Source organism: Trypanosoma cruzi, genomic scaffold, assembly GCF_000209065.1.
Source record: "Trypanosoma cruzi strain CL Brener 1047053516941 genomic scaffold, whole genome shotgun sequence".
Lineage (NCBI taxonomy): Eukaryota > Euglenozoa > Kinetoplastea > Trypanosomatida > Trypanosomatidae > Trypanosoma > Trypanosoma cruzi.
Genome location: NW_001849502.1, coordinates 85,720 through 101,133, shown reverse-complemented (window position 1 = coordinate 101,133; position 15,414 = coordinate 85,720). Strand labels below are relative to the sequence as shown.

Here is a 15,414-nt window from a genome sequence, read left to right as displayed (position 1 = left end):
GCTGCATCGATCCCCACTGACACGCCTGGATCTGCATGGCAACACGCTGCGCGACAGCGGGTGCGAGATGGTGGCGCACCTCATTCGCGACATCCCCAATCTTGTCTATCTCGACCTTGGAGCCAACGACATTGGACCACTTGGCATACAGACACTGAGCTACGTCGTCGCCGCGCACAAGAAATTGCAGACCCTTATTCTGGGCTCCTCCATAAAGGACGCATACGCCAATCGCATCAACGCCGCAAGCGCCACAAGTCTCTTAGAGGGGTGTCTGCGGAATCGCACTCTGCGCCACCTTGACCTCAGCGGCAGCACAATTGGCATCCCTGACGCCATTCTCAACATCCACGGTGGGACGGGGGCAGTGGAGTTTAACGTCGCACCGCCGCCACGGAGCCCTGGGTCGTCGATTTTCCCCACAGCGCGCCGTAGCCAGCAAGGGCAGTCATCCCTGGGATTCGGCAGCGGCAAAGGACTTGCTGGCTCTGCTACTGGCGCGGCTGCTTCTGGAAAGGGGGTGGCAGAGACGGACGGTGATATCGGCGGTTCATTTCGACGCCCCATTGATGTACTCTCGGAGTTAATCAGCACGTCGACGACGCTGACGACGCTGAAGCTGCGTGAAGTGCGGCTTACCACAGATGCGGCTCTCCGCATCATTCACGCTGCGATGAAGAGTCCCAGTTTATCGTTTGTCGATCTCTCAGGTAATGCGCTTACGGGTGCTGTGGGTGACGCATTCGGTGAACTTGTTTGGAATCGTGCAGGGGCGCTGCAAACATCGGGGTTGCACACCATTTTGTTGAGCAATAACCCATTGATTCAGCCAAAGAGTGGCATGCCTGCACCGAAGCTCTTTTCAGCGCTTTCTATGGACCGTCTGGTGTTGCGTCTCCATTTGGACAATTGCGGTGTTGATGACGACGCAATTGAGGCTCTATGCTCTGCCTTAAAAAGGAACGGCGCGTTACAGTCACTTCATCTAAACCAAAACGCCATTACCTCGGAAGGTGCTGTCATGTTGGCTCGGGCCCTTTGTGTGCATATCTTTTTAAAAGAAGTTTCTCTGGAGGGGAATAAAATACTGGATGAGGGCGCCTGCGCCTTTGCAGGCATGCTGGAAACCAATCGGACGCTGCTCTCACTGAATTTGGCCCACACGTGGATGGGCGAACGTGGCCTGGTAGCCCTCGGTGTTTCTCTCGTGGAGAACAAGACGCTGCTGCGACTAAACATTGCCGAAAACCACTTCACCGAGGATGCCACGGAGGCATTTGCTTCGTTGCTGGAGAGCAACCACCACCTGCTTCGCTGCAGGATGCAGGGAAATAGCATCGGCCACCACACCGTACTGCGAATTGAGAAAATCACCTCCCGCAACCGTGAGGCCCATCGAAACATGGAGAAGGATGAGCTTGAGGAAAACGTCATACATCTTCACTACCAAATGTACAAACTCGATGAGGCCCGCGCGGAGCTGGAGAACTTGCAGAGGAAGAAGATGGAATTGGGGCGAGCCCTGGAGACACTTGAGGCGCAGCTTAAGCTGGACATGGCAGAAGCCGAAAAGAAGGATCGCGACATGAAGGACGCAATTGAAAACTGCATCACACAAGAGGCACGTTGCCTGGAAGAAAAGAAGCGGCTCGACACGGAGTTGGAGGAGGCGAAGAAGCAGCTGGAGGTGGATATGGAGACTGCGAAGGAACGGCTTGCGGCAGAGGTGGCAGTGCGGGAAAAAGTGGAGGAGGAACACCGCCAACTCAAGTTGCAGCTTGAAGACATGATGAACAACGGCCCACAGCGTGAGGCGGCGAAGCGGCAGCAACTTAAAGAACTGAACGAGGATTGCCAGCGGTGGTCATTGCAGCGGAAGGAGTATCGCAACGCCATTGCGGAGGCGCAGGCGACTGTGAACCAACTGCAGGAAAGGGACGGCGCAGGAACAAAGAGCAAGAAGGGAAAGAAACGGGCAGGAAAAGCAAAATGACCGAATGGCAGCTAGTCAGTTTTTTCTTTTTTCTTTGTATTTCATGCGTGTTCCAACCCCTTCCGGCTTTTCTCAGTCAATTTTATGTACAGTGGGGGGAACTTCCGGTGTGTACATCTCTTGCTACGATTGAGGGCACCCCCTTCCTTTTGAACCAGAAAGAAAGAGAGTGAGAGTGAGACTGAGAGAGGGAGAAGGCATGCAATTGCCCTGCTTCTTTTTGTCTCTTTCTCCTTTCATTGTCAATGTTATTTGCAGTGAAGGCCTTGTATGCATACATATATATATATATGCATGTATGTGTATGTGTCTGTGAAGGCTATTGTATTTTTCTTCCTTTTTTTTTTTCCTTCTTGACACGACTATCTTTTTATTCCACTCGTGACCAGAAGCACGCGCGTTACTTGTGGTATTCTCCCATTACAAAGCACACACACACACACACACACACACACACTCAAAGCCCCATAAAAAAAAGGGGAAAAAAAAAAGATGGTTGGCCTGAGTTTGAAGATTGATATTAAATTTTACCACTTCAGGGAGTTTTACATTTATTACCTTTCCAAACACATGCATATTTGGACGCGCCGTTTTCATGTGCTCGGGACCGTTTTTGCTGCCTTTCTCTTGTTTTTGTCAGCGGTGAAGCGTGGGTCACTGGCGTATGCCATCAGCGCGCCCATTGTCGGGTACAGCCTTGCATGGGCCGGTGACTTTGCGGTTGAGGGCATCACCCCAACGTCATTCAGTTACCCGTGGTGGTCTTTCCGCGCAAACATGAGGCTTATGAAGGAGATTCTCTGCGGTGAACAGGCCCTTTAAGTACACCACAATGACTGCATTGGTCTTGGACTCTACCTGCCATTTATGTGCCATCTCTCTTTCCATTTGTATATATATATATATATGTATATGTCTTTTTTATTTTTATTTCTTTTCAGGTGTCAAATACGGACGCAACAAAAGATGAGAGTTGCAGGAGGAAGGAGGAGGGGGAGGAGCCTAATGTTAGCCCTTTGCTATCAATGCGCGGAATGAATGGATAGGCCGTTTATTTCTTACTGCGAGGTGAGTACTGCAGCTACAGCAGCTGCTGGTGTGTGTTTTTTTTCTTCTCTTCTTTTTGGAAAGATTTTCTTTTATTTAATTTTTTTTCTTTATCGGCCTCTACGTGTGCTTTGCTTTTATTCCTTGTCGGTGAACACCGGTGACTGCAGCCGAGAGGGAAGAGGAGGAGGGGGAGGGCCGTCACACACGCCGCCTGCATGCATTCGAGAGGAATAAACGGAGGGCACCACTTCACTTCACTTCACTTCCGTCCCTCCCCCGCCACAAAAAAAAAAAAATAAAAATAAAGTCATATTTTCTTTGAAGACGGCGAGAAAAGGGCAGTGGGGCATTGCCGTCACGATGGCAACAATTACTCGAGTGGAGGACATTACATGAATCGTGCCGTGGGGGGACGAAGAGAAGTAACCGGTGGCACATGCACAGAGGGGGGTGATGGGGGAAAAGGAAAAGGAAAAAAAAAAAATAAAGAGGAAACAAAACAAAAAGAGTGGAAGGAAAGTGGGGAAATTTCTTGGGTGCTGAGCGCATGCGCCCTCCTCTTTGGCGTGTCTGTGGATGCGAGAGAAATATGAAGAGGGACGCGATTTCCAAACAAACAAACAAACAAACATCTTTTCCCCCGACACGAATGTAGAGGCCATATTTATGGCGTGTTTATACGCATCACCGTTTATTTATCTATTTTTTTTTTTTTTTGAACTTTTTACCTTCTTTTTATTTATTTTATTTAATTTCCCCTCCCTCCTGTTTGCATTCACATCGCAATATGAACACCAAACACAAATGGATCGTGGGCATTTCTTTAAAAGAGAAGAAAATACGTTTATTTCTGCACACGGACAGGGCGACAGAGGCGGGGAAAAGCAAAAAACAAAACAACACAAAAAAAGGAAAAAAAAAAAAAGAGAACACACACACACAAAAAAGGAAGGCAATACACGAAAAGGCCGTTTATTTTTTAGGGGTTCCAGGGAGGGAAGCTACAATTTCCGTCTTTCCACGTGAAGGCGGTCTCTCTCTCTCTCTCTGTGTGTGTGTGTGTGGTGCTTGCTGAAGGGATTTTGTTTCAGGCGTAGGTGCTTTGGGTGCATTTGCCCCTTGACGCTGAGAAATGAGGGCAACCAAAAGGGCTCGCATGACAAGTTCCTTGTGTACCAACAAAAACAACGCCACCACTACCGCCAACACTAATAGCAGCGGCAGGAGCAAACATGGCAGCACCCAGGATGCTCTGCGGTGTGGTAGTCATCCCTCTTCCTGCTGCTCGTCTGATGGTGGCTCCCCGCGGCGTCGACTAGAGCTGGATGATGAAGGCAGTCAGAGCGTGTCGTGTGGCCCCATGGATGTTGGGGCGTGGACTGCTGGTAATGTGCGTTACGATGCATCCGATCATACCGTCGCACTTCCAAGCAATGGGCTTTCGAGGCACATGATGGTGCTGCCACGTGTTCTGCTCCATGACGCTACGACTGTCATCACCACCGCCAATAATAATAATAATAATAACAATGATAGCAACGGGTGCAATAATATCAATAGAACCACACGGCATACGGCGTGTAAATACATAGAGGATGGAGATATAGAACGTTCGCCCTCCACTACTGTGGATAATGCATACTTGACTCATAACGCCTCGCCCAGGCCGGCGGTACATTCCTCTCCTGCACTATGTGATGCACCGCCCTCGGCATGTGAAGTGTCACTTTTTTCAGGCTGCGATTTTGTGCGTCTACCGCATCCGCGCCACGGTGGACCAGCACTCTTTCTCTGCCCACCAACCATAGAGAGGAAGCCGGGCGACGTCAAGGACGACTCGGCGAGGGTGGTACTGTATGAGGTACAGGCACAGTTGCCACTTGGGGGATTTGGCCAGACGTGGTTTGTGAACGACATTGTGGAGCCAAATGAGGAGCTTCTTGTCGTGACACCGTTTGATGTCACGTTCCTCGCCCTTCGTCAAGTGGCCACCCACGCAAGGAAGGAGATGTTTGTTTCACCGGAGGACATTATTATGGGCGCGACGAAGACTCGAGGCGGTGGATCATCCGAATGGCCGGGTTGGAGAGTGGCAATGGCGCAGTGCCCTGCATTGACCCCCGTGGTGGAGGAGATGCAGTCGCACACCGTGCTTTCACGCCTCTGCGATGTGAAATCAGTTGGTGGCGATCAATATTACCGCTTTAGTGAGGAAAGAATGGGGCAGTGGCTGCGGGAGAAGGTTCAGCGTGTGGCAAACTCTCCCGCTTTGCGTGCCATCCTGCAAATTGGTCCTTCTCCTCCGACAAATACCGCCACTACGTCTATAAGGGGAGTTCATGGCGGCAATGACAAAACAACGGCACTCCCCACTAACACTGCGATTGCTGATGTCCCGCTCCCTGTCGCCTTTGGTGTGGTGGCCGAATACGTGGTTGAAGAAATGAGCCAAACAGCGGCGCGGTTGTGCGGGTCTGCAAGCTGAATATTTCGGCGGAAAAAACAAAAAAGAAAAAAAAGAAAAGGAGGACCGTGCATGGCCGTCTCTTTCCATCCGTCTCTCTTTACGGCTGTGTGACTGCCGGCGGCTGCTTAGTCTGATGGGGCCGACAAGCCCGATACCCTTTTTCTTTTCCTTGTTTCATTATTATTATTATTATTTAGTGTTGTGTGGCTGATGTGACTGGTGGAGGTGGTGGTGGACCGTCTATGCCATCTATGCATGGAGGAACAATCCGCGTTCCCTCTTTTTCCCTGCCTTTTTTTTTGTGCTTGGCGTCATGAAATGCGTTTTTTTGGACGAAGCGAAAACACTCACAAAAAGTGGGATCTGTGAGGAGACGAGGGGGGGGCAAAGAAAAAAAAAAGAACAATGATGCGAGTCTGCCGCCCGCAGCTGTTGCGGGTGTCACCGCTGCTGCGTGTGTGGGCTGCCGAGGAAGACGACGCCAATGCCCCACCGACGACATTTAAAAACGTTAAACCCGGCCGATTGCTGCGACTCTGGCGACAGATACGTCACCGCTCGTGGATTGTTTATACATGGGACGAGGAATGGACAAGTCCCGGGAGTGAGGGCTATTTGCACCAGCAGCGGTTAGAGCAGGTGTGCTTTGCTCCGCTCTCTGCGTACGGCATGGTGCCCGGATCGTACTGCGACCCGTTGCTGTACAATACGAAGCACACCTCACCGTTCCGCTGGCATGTTGCAAACACTTCCTCAGACATTGTGGGTCACTGGTATATGGAGGCGGATGAGATTTTCCGCATCAAGGACTGGCAGCCAAAGAACCCGGATGACCCAACGGAGATGTTTCCACGACCACCGCAGCAGATTTTAAAGTGGGACGAAACGGTGGATGAGCACGGCAATCGCACCTTCCGCTACAAGTACCGTTATGACTTTATGGGACCGACTGGCATGTGGGAGGCATACCCGCGATACCCCTTCTCGCACATTTACCTTAACGGACAGGATCATCATGGTCGGGCAGAGGGCTACGGCTTTAAGCAAGGCCATTTACTTCGCTGCAGTGAAGAGGAGGAGGAGGTGCTACGTCGTATTATGGAAGAGGAAGACAAGGAGTGGGAGATGGTCAAACGGACAGAGGTGGTACAAGAACCATGGTCGTACCCTGGGAAGATCCGACCGCAGGACTTTAAAGGAGCAGTGGAGCGTGCCAAGGCGCGGTTCAGGGAACAGATTAAACACGGCAAGGAAACGGACCCCAGCGAGGATCCTGACTACGATTTAGTGCAGGCGGGTGAATTTGTGGAGCCGAGAGACGGTCCACGAGCGGAGTGGAGACACTTGTGGACATCCAACCGTCCCAAAGGGGAGCCACTCCCGTACCAGGTCACATTTAACGACGGCATCACGTTTGAGGATAATGAAGGAAGGCCTCCTGTTCATCCAGAAAGTCATTACGAACAGACACCAAAGGAGGCACCATACAAAAAGTATGAGGAGCAGGACACAAAGGAGGAGGAAGAGGAACAGAAAAGGCGTAAGTCAGCATGGGATCAGTCATTTAAGGAGTCTATAGCCAAATATGAAGAGAGGTACGGTGTGGAGGCAAAAAAAGGGGATTCTGACAAGAAAAGCTCCTCGGATACCGGTAAGAGTAGTGGTGGTGGTGATGGTTCCACTCCACCACCATCATCATCTTCTTCTCATGAAGGGCAAGACGGCAAAAAATAACGACATAAGTGTTTGCACATACGCACGTAAACTAGAGTACTGTGGGGCGGGAAAAGATGGGGTTTAGGACTGGGCGTCAGAGCGCAGAGTGTCAAACAACAACAACAATCCCAAAAGGATGCTGGGAGAGTCGTGTGAAAAGCACGGAAAAAGGGACAATTTGGTAACTTGCGGGTGAGGTGGGAATGGGAAAGTACCAGTTATTATTTTTATTATTATTATTATTTAGAAGAGGAAAGCGTGCGTATGAAACTTGACAGTGAGAGGGAGAGAATGAAGGGACCATTTTGCCACACAGTTCCCAGTTATTCCTCTTCTCGTTGTGCAGTGTATTCTGCAAGTATTTATAGCATAAACTGTATACATCATGATGTGGATGAACGTCAATGGGAGGTGGAAGGGGGGGGGGGGGGGGATAGCAGAAGGAAGGAGAGGGGAGGGATGGGATGTGTTTACTTGGCTTTTTTCGTTCATGGTTGTATTGCCTCTAGAACCGCATGAATGCGCTGCAATGTACTTCTGTTTTCAATTCTGTTTTGCTTTTATTTTTTATTTTTTATTGTGCGACAACAACAACAAAAAAACAAAAACAAAAACAAAAAAACAATGATGAAGAGCGAGGTGGAAAACAACAACAACAACAAAAAGGAGCAATCGAAAGGATAAGGGAAGAGAATTTTGTCTACAAAAACGTTTGCTCTCATATTCCTTTTTCACAGGACTGACGGGTGTGCGTGTCTGTTGCTTTGGACCGTCTGAGGTGGCGAGAGGCGGGGGCGGCGGCGATGACGGGGGGAATGAGAAGCCCCCGCTGCAACGCTTCCCCCCCACCGACATGTCACGACGATACACACACGTTGTCAAAATCTGCCTCCATGGCATTTTGGCTGACTGGTGTGACATGCGTATCGGCGGATCATCTGCAGCCTGTGTCTTCTCCAAAAGAGGAGGCGGACGGCAGGGACGCCGTTGTGAAGCAGGGGGAGGAAGAAGAACGTCATGAGCATGCATTTGACAGGAACGGTAAAAGTGAATGCCGCGGCACCATGCATCTGGCGCCACTGACACGCACCGCCACTGGGACCGTGGCATGGCTGCGGGAGGAGCGTATGCTTAACGGCAGCAAAGGTAGCAACAGGACCGATCGCGTTGGGGGGGTTCACAAACCATCCACCTCGTCAGCCTCGAGGGTGCCTGTTCACGTCGTGGATGAGACTGTGATGTGCAACTTGGTTCCACTACTACCGCGAACACATGCCCAGTTTGGATTTGTTTCACAAATAGTGCCCTGTACGCTGTGGCCACTCCCCCATGACGACGCACCCACCACCGCCAGGGCGATGTCCTTGCAACACGCCGCTGCTCTCGCCTCAGAGTTGCATTACGATTCCCTACGCAGGTTGGAGGCGCCAACTACTTTTCTTTCCTCCCCCACAGCTTCGCCGGGCGCACTGGTCGAGTGGCATTCAGGCGGTGTTGGGTACACAACAGACACGGAGGGACTGTGGGAGGAACAGCGTGTGGTACGGGAGCGTTACTATCACCTGCCGCCATTTTTCATGGACGATGATACCTCTCAGACGTCTAGCACAGCCGTTGAAAACGCCGACGAGGGGAACGGTGATGGCGTAGATGACTTACGGCAACGGGTGGTAAGGCTTCGAACGCCACCGTCGACACTGACAGGAGCGGTGCGGGAGCAGCTGCATCGTTTTTGCCGCCTACAACAGGAGCGGCTTTTAAGAAATGACAGGAGTGAGTGGGTGCTGTGTTTTGCACGACTGGTGACAATTACATATGAGTTGAATGCGGTGCTTGAACAGCTCATAACTCAGCGGGATATCTCCAATGCCAATCCAATGGCAACAGCAACTCATTCTCTTTCTCTTGCTGCCACTGATACTGCTGGTTGTTGTTGTGATTGCGGGTGTGTGCTTCCAACGTGCGATGCGCTCCTCGACGAGATATTTCTTATTGGCATTGTGCCGAACGGGGAGCCACATCGTCTGTCACTTGTTTCTCCATCCGAGGCACACCGGATACTGGTTGAGCAACAGCGGAAGACACATGCGTCGGTGGATGATGGGGGTGGCAATCTGGCAGAGACAACAGCAGGCACCGCCGAGCCGCAGCAGGCTATTGCGGAATCCCTGATGGATTTGATGACATCGGCACTACGCGAATCACTCTGCCGTCGCATCTGTGTGCAGTACGAACTCCTCCGAATTCTTCGTGTGAAGGGGCTGGCCGAGGCACATCGCGACTTGGTTCTCCAGTACTCTCGATGGTACACGAGCGTCCCCACCCCGCTGGCCGTCTTGCATGTATTCGCCGGCAGCACACTTTTTGCTCCCCTCGTGGCGCAGCGCTGGCCAAATCGATCGTCGCCACGTTTGGGCGTCATGAACTCTGAAGTCGGCGTGAAGCGTAAGCGGGGAGAGGACGAGGAGGATGTCGATGGCGTTGATGAGGAAGATGATGTTGAGGAAAAGGGCAACAGGAACATAGAGGAAGAGAGGGATGAGGAGGAAGAGGAGAAGCCTCACTCCACGTCGCTTTCCCGCAATGGCGAAGACCCCAACTTGGTTGCTGACGTTGTCATGACGACACCAACGATGGGCGTGCCATTTGAAATGGATCTTTTGGATGACGACTATCCCGCTCGCTTTGCAGCCTGGATGCGGCGCCATGGCAGCGGTAATGCGGGCATCAACAACAATGCCGGCAGCAGCGGCGGTGGCAGTAGTAGTAACCACGGTGGTAACATTGGTGGCGGGTGTGATGAGGGGACACTCACGACAACGGTTGGCTGGTTGCGCCGGCATAGACGCACCATGACCCTTAAGGAGATTGGTGCATTTGCCCGCAAGAAACATTGAACCGCCGTGGCCTTTACATTGAACGTGAGGAAGCGGGAGACGAAGAAAAGGCTGCCGGGAGCCGGTGGATCTGTGTTTCTATGTGTGGGTTGTGTACAGTATGCGTGGGTGAAGAATATGTCCGTATGCGTCTGTATTTCTGGTTGTCCCTGAGGTGTGTGTGGGTCCCTCCGTTATGCGCCTCGTATTTTTTTTTGCCAGAACAGATTTTCACGCTGCTCTTTCTTTTTTACCTCCCCCGTTTCTGCCGCAAGGAAGAGATACGTGCAACCACACACTACATCTCGAAGAGTGGGAAAAAAAAAGACAAAACATCGCATTACACAGACACATACACACACACACGCAAAAAAAAAAAAAGACACAATTACGAAGGAAATTGTTTGGGGCCACGCCCTTTTACATTCAGATTAAGAAAGAAAGGGAGAGAGAGAGGCACGCAGTGTCCGTGTGGAGGGTACACTCATATATACACGCAGACGGCTCTCTGAGACAAGGGAAGCAGCAAGGCTGAAAAGCACGTGGACACCGCCTCTCTCTCTCTCTCTATTCCTTTCTTTTGTCGGTCTGAAGTTTACTGCGGGGGTCTTGTTTCTGTGCGGCTCTGCGGGGAGGAGGAGGAGGAGGGAGAAGTGGCTGCTCACTGCCGAATTCAATCAAACCGCCACCAACACCACCGCCGTTAACGTCGTGGAAGCACAAAAACACAAAAACACACACACACAAAGAACAACAAAATGGAAAGCCCGAGGTGGCTCCTCAGCAATAACCTTCAAAATTCTCCTCGTGCACCGCGGCGGACATCGCCTGTTTGCATTTGGAGGAATGCCCGCTGCCAGGAAGAGAAATTGTCAATTTTGAGCGAGAAGAAAAGAGGTGTACGGACAATTTGTCCGTCGAGCTGCGCCCCAGGTTCAGGCGGTACACGGCAGCCTAGCGCCAAGATGTTTGCAGCTGTCCCGGAGAGGGTGGTGTTGTCGAAATCATCTCCCAGGGCCCTGTTTTCCCGTCGGCCTGATAACTCTCTGAGGGCTGCGCCACCGACATCCGCAAACGGTGTTGCCGGTGGCGGTTCTGATGCATCACATGTGAAGAGGGATGAATTGCGGCGGGCATTTCCCAAGAGGTTCATACAAGAGAAAATTGAATTCCAAAAGGGATTTTTGAAACAACGAAGAGAAACTCCAAAAAGTTCCACACCGCGGCGACGGGAAGTTTCCAACGAGTCCATGCAGTCGAAATGGCAACGGCTTTTTTCTTCGATGTCCAATTTACAAAATAAGAACAATGTTGCCAGCTCCAGTCGATCCGTTGGGTCCGCCATGCAATGTGTGTCCCCAAGAATGATTTCTCCGCCATCCTCCGTGGGTAATTGTGGGCGACAGTCCTCGAGAGGTCAGCAGAAAAACGATGTCCTGTGTCCTGGCCAAACATCACCTTCTTCATCACCGTCAGATGGCTTCACAACACGATCGATGCAAAAGCAACTTATTCGTAAGCAGTCAATACCCATCCCGCCGGCAAGGCATGGGGAGAAGAGGGAGCCAGAGACAGATAGGCAGCATTTACTATGCGGCAGCGAAACCTTTAGGCTCAATTCTGGACGCCATCCTTCACAACAAAGTAGCAGAGTCCTCTCTTCGTCGCCCAGTCCGAATGATGTGTTTCATGACACACCGATTCAAAGTGGCCTCCATAGCGGCCGACGGGGTTACTCAGAAATCAGGGTGCTTGACCGTTCTCCTACCCTTTCCTCTGGCCGCAGCAGTCAACGTCCCTTGTCGCATTCTTGCCCTCTACCGGACCGACTGCTGGCGCATCGAAGCACTCTCACCCATGAGTTTGACTGGCCACTTCTAAGATCCGCCACGAGTTCACGTTCCTCTCACCTAATAAGAAGGAACGCTCCCATAAAACCTATGAGGCGTACAACAGAGAGGGAAGTGCTAACACCGCAACAGTTCCTTGCTGTTCACTTGCCATCGTGTGAATTTGACTCGCTTCTGAGTTGCGTCAAGGTGCAGCGATCGGCGTCGGTAGCAAACGGCAACGACAAGGATGCCGATTCCATACGTGAGGGGGATTACCTGTTTGGGTGTGAGAACAAACCCGTGTTAGACATTGATACCCTGGTGAAGCGGGTACAAGAGGCCCTGGAGAGCGGCAGTGAGTGCCTGGAGATGGACGTTCTCCGCGGCTCGGTGCCTGTTGTCGTGCGAGAACGGATTCGGGTGTAATGGACAGACGATAAACTATAAATCACCCCCCACACAAACAAGTAAACACATACAGGGGCACACATATATATGGGTACAGCATGAAAGAGAGGGTGCATGTGTTGGTGTTTGAGAAGAAAGAAAAAAGAACAAAAACAACAAACAAAAAAAAAACAACAAAAAAGGGGATGTGTACTCATGGAGCCAAAATATTTTGTCCGCTCCTTTCTTCTTTTTTTTTTTTGGGGGGGTGGGGTGGGTGGGGGTTGTCTTTGGTGGTGTTATATTTCGAAAGGTGTTTGTTTTCTTTTTTTTTTTCTCCCTTTTCCTCCTCTTTCTCTCCCCTCCTTTTCTCTGTTTCTCTTCCCCCCTTTTTTATCATCTGTCTGTGTCTCTGTGTGTGTGTGTGTGTGCGTGGATGGTTATGATTCATTTTTGGCAGCGTTATTCGGCCCAAATCCAGGTATATAAGTACGTACATGCATGCATGCTTGTATGTATGTATGTATGTATGTATGTATGTTCGCAGGCGCACTGGTCATATATAGTGTTACGGTTACGCATGTGTGAGCTCAAATGTTACCGATTCAAGAGGTTTTTTTTTTTTTTTTTGAGCTTAGAAGCCTTTTTTATTCCTCTTTTTTTCTTTGCTCTTTCGTTCTTCTCGGTTTTTATGATTATTATTGTTATTGTTGTTGTTGTCCTTGGTGGCATGCTCTCAAGCCTCATAGGGGTGCTTCTGCTGCGTTTCTTTCTTTTTTTTCTTTTTTCTTGTGTGTGTGTGTGTGTGTTTCCTTATTGTTCCTGGGATGAATGAAAGGCAGAAGGAAAAAAAAAAAAAAAAAGAAGGGGGGGAGGGGGAAATTGTCCTTTCCTCCTTCCACCCTTCCCATCTTTTATAATGACGACACGAATATCTTTGAATGGGGGGATGGATGGATGGATGGATGCTGCACTGAAATGTTTGTTTTTCCTGCTTTTTTTTTTTTTTCTTGCATTGTCATGACTTTTTTTTTTTTTTGCTTCCTTTTTTTGTGCGTGTTTTCTGACGTCTGAGGCCTTTCTTTTTTATTTTTATTTGTGTTTCCTCTCACCTTCGTTTACTTTGAGAGTCTGTGTGTGATGTACAATGTGCTTGCATTTCCCTTTTTTCTTTCTTTCCTCACCCCTCCAGTGTACATTACTCACGAATCAGAATTCCCTGCGGAGGTGAGAGGCGAGAGGCGGTGTTTGTGTGTGTGTGTGTGTGGGGCGGTGGGGAAAAGGGTCGCTCCCGTAGTTTTAGATTTGAAGTAACAGGAGACCGTCATTCCGTGAGACGGGGGTGGCGGCGGCACACAAAAGAAGAACAAAGAACAAAAAAACAAATATATAAATATAAATATTTAGGGGCTTACCACTGTCGTCTTTTTCCTTTTCATTCACCTTCTTTCCGTGCGTGTAGATTTTTATTTATATAAATTTTTTATCCCCCCCCCTCCCCCCCCTCCTTCTCGCCCCTCTTTCTCTCCCTCTCTCCTCCGGCGTGTATTTCTGAGCACTAGACATGGATGTCCACTTTCGGGTGTTGGGGCTCCCGCGTGGCTGCGACGAGGCGGCATTGAAGAAGGCGTACCATCAAAAGGCCCTGGCGCTGCACCCGGACCGTAACCCAGGCGGCACCGAGCAGTTTAAAAGGGTCAATGAGGCGTATGAGGCCCTCTGTGTACACTTTCGCCGTAATGGCGGACGTGACTCGGCGAATGTAAGTACGGCAACAGGCGTCGGTGCCGGCAGACCTGGCGCACGTCCCACAGCGGCCTTTTTTACCTTTAAGACGCATTACGCCAATGCAGGATCCGGCTTTCAGTACGCGAGGCATCAACACACCACGGAGGAAACAACCCCATTCTTTACAGAGGAAGAGCTTTTTGGTTCCCCGCCAGGAGGTTTTACATTTGACAAGCGTTATTCAAGGGCAAAGTGCTTTACTCAGACCGGTAGCAGAAAAGCAAACAATAACAATAGTAGTGATGATTACAACAGTAACAGCAATAATAACAAGAACGAATTTAACGCCAGAAGTTATGGAGGAGGTACTCGATTTGGAACCTCCCAAATGTATGAGAGAGCAGATGAACGCTGGCGCCGTGCTCACGGTGATCGCGTGCCGGTTAGTGGTTACTCCACGCAGAACGGTGCTGCCCCGCCACCAACATTTCCTTCGGCGTACCAACAAAACCAACAACAACCCCAACAGGCGCCGAGAACGAGGCCCGCACCACACTCTTCTTCATTTACTGCGGAAGTGAATGGTGGCATGGATGGCCGTCAACAGGGTGAAAGTGTTCGAAGTAAGGCGCGTGAGAGCAATGGAGACACGAGGAGCCAAAAAAAACGTGACGGCCGCGAAGGAAGCAGAACGTACAGTCATTTTACCAATGATATCGAAGAGGATTATGCGGACATTTTTGATCATGACAGTGACGAAAGCAATGCTGAAGGGGACGCTTCTGCCTTTGCGTCAACTACCACGCCTGTAAACGACATTCTGAACGAATTTGAGGCGAAGCAAACTCTTCATGAAATGCGTCGTGAGTGGGAGCGGCTAAAGAAAGAGATGGACCGAAAAATGCCTGGAGTTTCAGCGACAGGCAGGAATCCATGGGATAGAAAGGGCGGGAGGGATGCCAATAGGGAGGAAGATTACGTTGTGCACGAAAGAACACCCTCAATGCGCGAGGATGAGGCATTTCAACAGCATATTCGCCAGCAACAACGTCTTAATGAGTCTCATATGCGAAGCATTATAGGGGAAAAGTTACAGCTGAAGAAGGTTCTTTTTACGCAGCGGTATGCACCGGAACCGGCAGATGTCGCGTTAATGAGTGATAGTGATGTGTTTGTCTTGTGTGAGCTCCTGTCTGAGGTAGGGCAGCGCATGAAAAAGGTATTGAATGGGCCGGATGTTGAAGGGACTCTGCAGTCGTTGTTCGGCGGCCCCAAACTGCAGTGTAATACTATTTTTACCTGCGGCCATACGTCCCGTCTGTGCGGAGTGTGCATTGACGTGCGGCGTCTGGCCGGTCTGTGCCG

General features: G+C 50.5%; 7 protein-coding genes across 7 annotated transcripts, besides 29 other annotated features; all 7 read left to right on the top strand.

Moving 5' to 3' along the window:
- Positions 1-908: a sequence feature (heterozygous, non-Esmeraldo-like haplotype).
- On the top strand, positions 1-1,993 carry Tc00.1047053510887.70 (hypothetical protein, conserved; the record flags this gene model as incomplete). The annotated part of the gene is made up of 1 exon (XM_803200.1): positions 1-1,993. A coding segment is annotated over one exon (1,993 nt), but the record flags the coding sequence as incomplete, so codon positions are not given.
- Positions 909-1,298: a sequence feature (areas merged during assembly that could not be assigned to a particular haplotype. This can correspond to areas where the two haplotypes were merged or to regions with more than two copies in the genome that were merged during assembly.).
- Positions 1,299-15,414: a sequence feature (heterozygous, non-Esmeraldo-like haplotype).
- Positions 2,261-2,307: a microsatellite.
- Positions 2,422-2,450: a microsatellite.
- On the top strand, positions 2,486-2,815 carry Tc00.1047053510887.64 (hypothetical protein, conserved; the record flags this gene model as incomplete). Its single annotated transcript, XM_803201.1, has 1 exon — positions 2,486-2,815. The coding sequence occupies one exon, from the start codon at positions 2,486-2,488 to the stop codon at positions 2,813-2,815; it is 330 nt and encodes a 109-aa protein (XP_808294.1).
- Positions 2,883-2,909: a microsatellite.
- Positions 3,289-3,309: a microsatellite.
- Positions 3,327-3,349: a sequence feature (AT_rich).
- Positions 3,504-3,551: a sequence feature (T-rich).
- Positions 3,653-3,674: a microsatellite.
- Positions 3,734-3,793: a sequence feature (A-rich).
- Positions 3,930-3,973: a sequence feature (T-rich).
- Tc00.1047053510887.60 (hypothetical protein, conserved) lies at positions 4,176-5,528 on the top strand (the record flags this gene model as incomplete). Its single annotated transcript, XM_803199.1, has 1 exon — positions 4,176-5,528. The coding sequence occupies one exon, from the start codon at positions 4,176-4,178 to the stop codon at positions 5,526-5,528; it is 1,353 nt and encodes a 450-aa protein (XP_808292.1).
- Positions 4,551-4,578: a microsatellite.
- On the top strand, positions 5,916-7,244 carry Tc00.1047053510887.50 (hypothetical protein, conserved; the record flags this gene model as incomplete). The annotated part of the gene is made up of 1 exon (XM_803198.1): positions 5,916-7,244. The coding sequence occupies one exon, from the start codon at positions 5,916-5,918 to the stop codon at positions 7,242-7,244; it is 1,329 nt and encodes a 442-aa protein (XP_808291.1).
- Positions 7,445-7,470: a microsatellite.
- Positions 7,633-7,690: a sequence feature (C-rich).
- Positions 7,785-7,805: a sequence feature (AT_rich).
- Positions 7,811-7,846: a microsatellite.
- On the top strand, positions 8,030-10,123 carry Tc00.1047053510887.40 (hypothetical protein, conserved; the record flags this gene model as incomplete). The annotated part of the gene is made up of 1 exon (XM_803197.1): positions 8,030-10,123. The coding sequence occupies one exon, from the start codon at positions 8,030-8,032 to the stop codon at positions 10,121-10,123; it is 2,094 nt and encodes a 697-aa protein (XP_808290.1).
- Positions 9,679-9,784: a sequence feature (CT-rich).
- On the top strand, positions 10,861-12,360 carry Tc00.1047053510887.30 (hypothetical protein, conserved; the record flags this gene model as incomplete). Its single annotated transcript, XM_803196.1, has 1 exon — positions 10,861-12,360. One exon carries the CDS (start codon positions 10,861-10,863, stop codon positions 12,358-12,360), a length of 1,500 nt encoding a protein of 499 aa, XP_808289.1.
- Positions 12,474-12,523: a sequence feature (T-rich).
- Positions 12,638-12,716: a sequence feature (A-rich).
- Positions 12,723-12,756: a microsatellite.
- Positions 12,819-12,862: a microsatellite.
- Positions 13,007-13,049: a microsatellite.
- Positions 13,260-13,289: a microsatellite.
- Positions 13,303-13,373: a sequence feature (A-rich).
- Positions 13,697-13,727: a sequence feature (AT_rich).
- Positions 13,784-13,808: a sequence feature (AT_rich).
- Positions 13,809-13,858: a sequence feature (G-rich).
- On the top strand, positions 13,886-15,414 carry Tc00.1047053510887.14 (chaperone DnaJ protein, putative; the record flags this gene model as incomplete). The annotated part of the gene is made up of 1 exon (XM_803202.1): positions 13,886-15,414. A coding segment is annotated over one exon (1,529 nt), but the record flags the coding sequence as incomplete, so codon positions are not given.
- Positions 14,333-14,385: a microsatellite.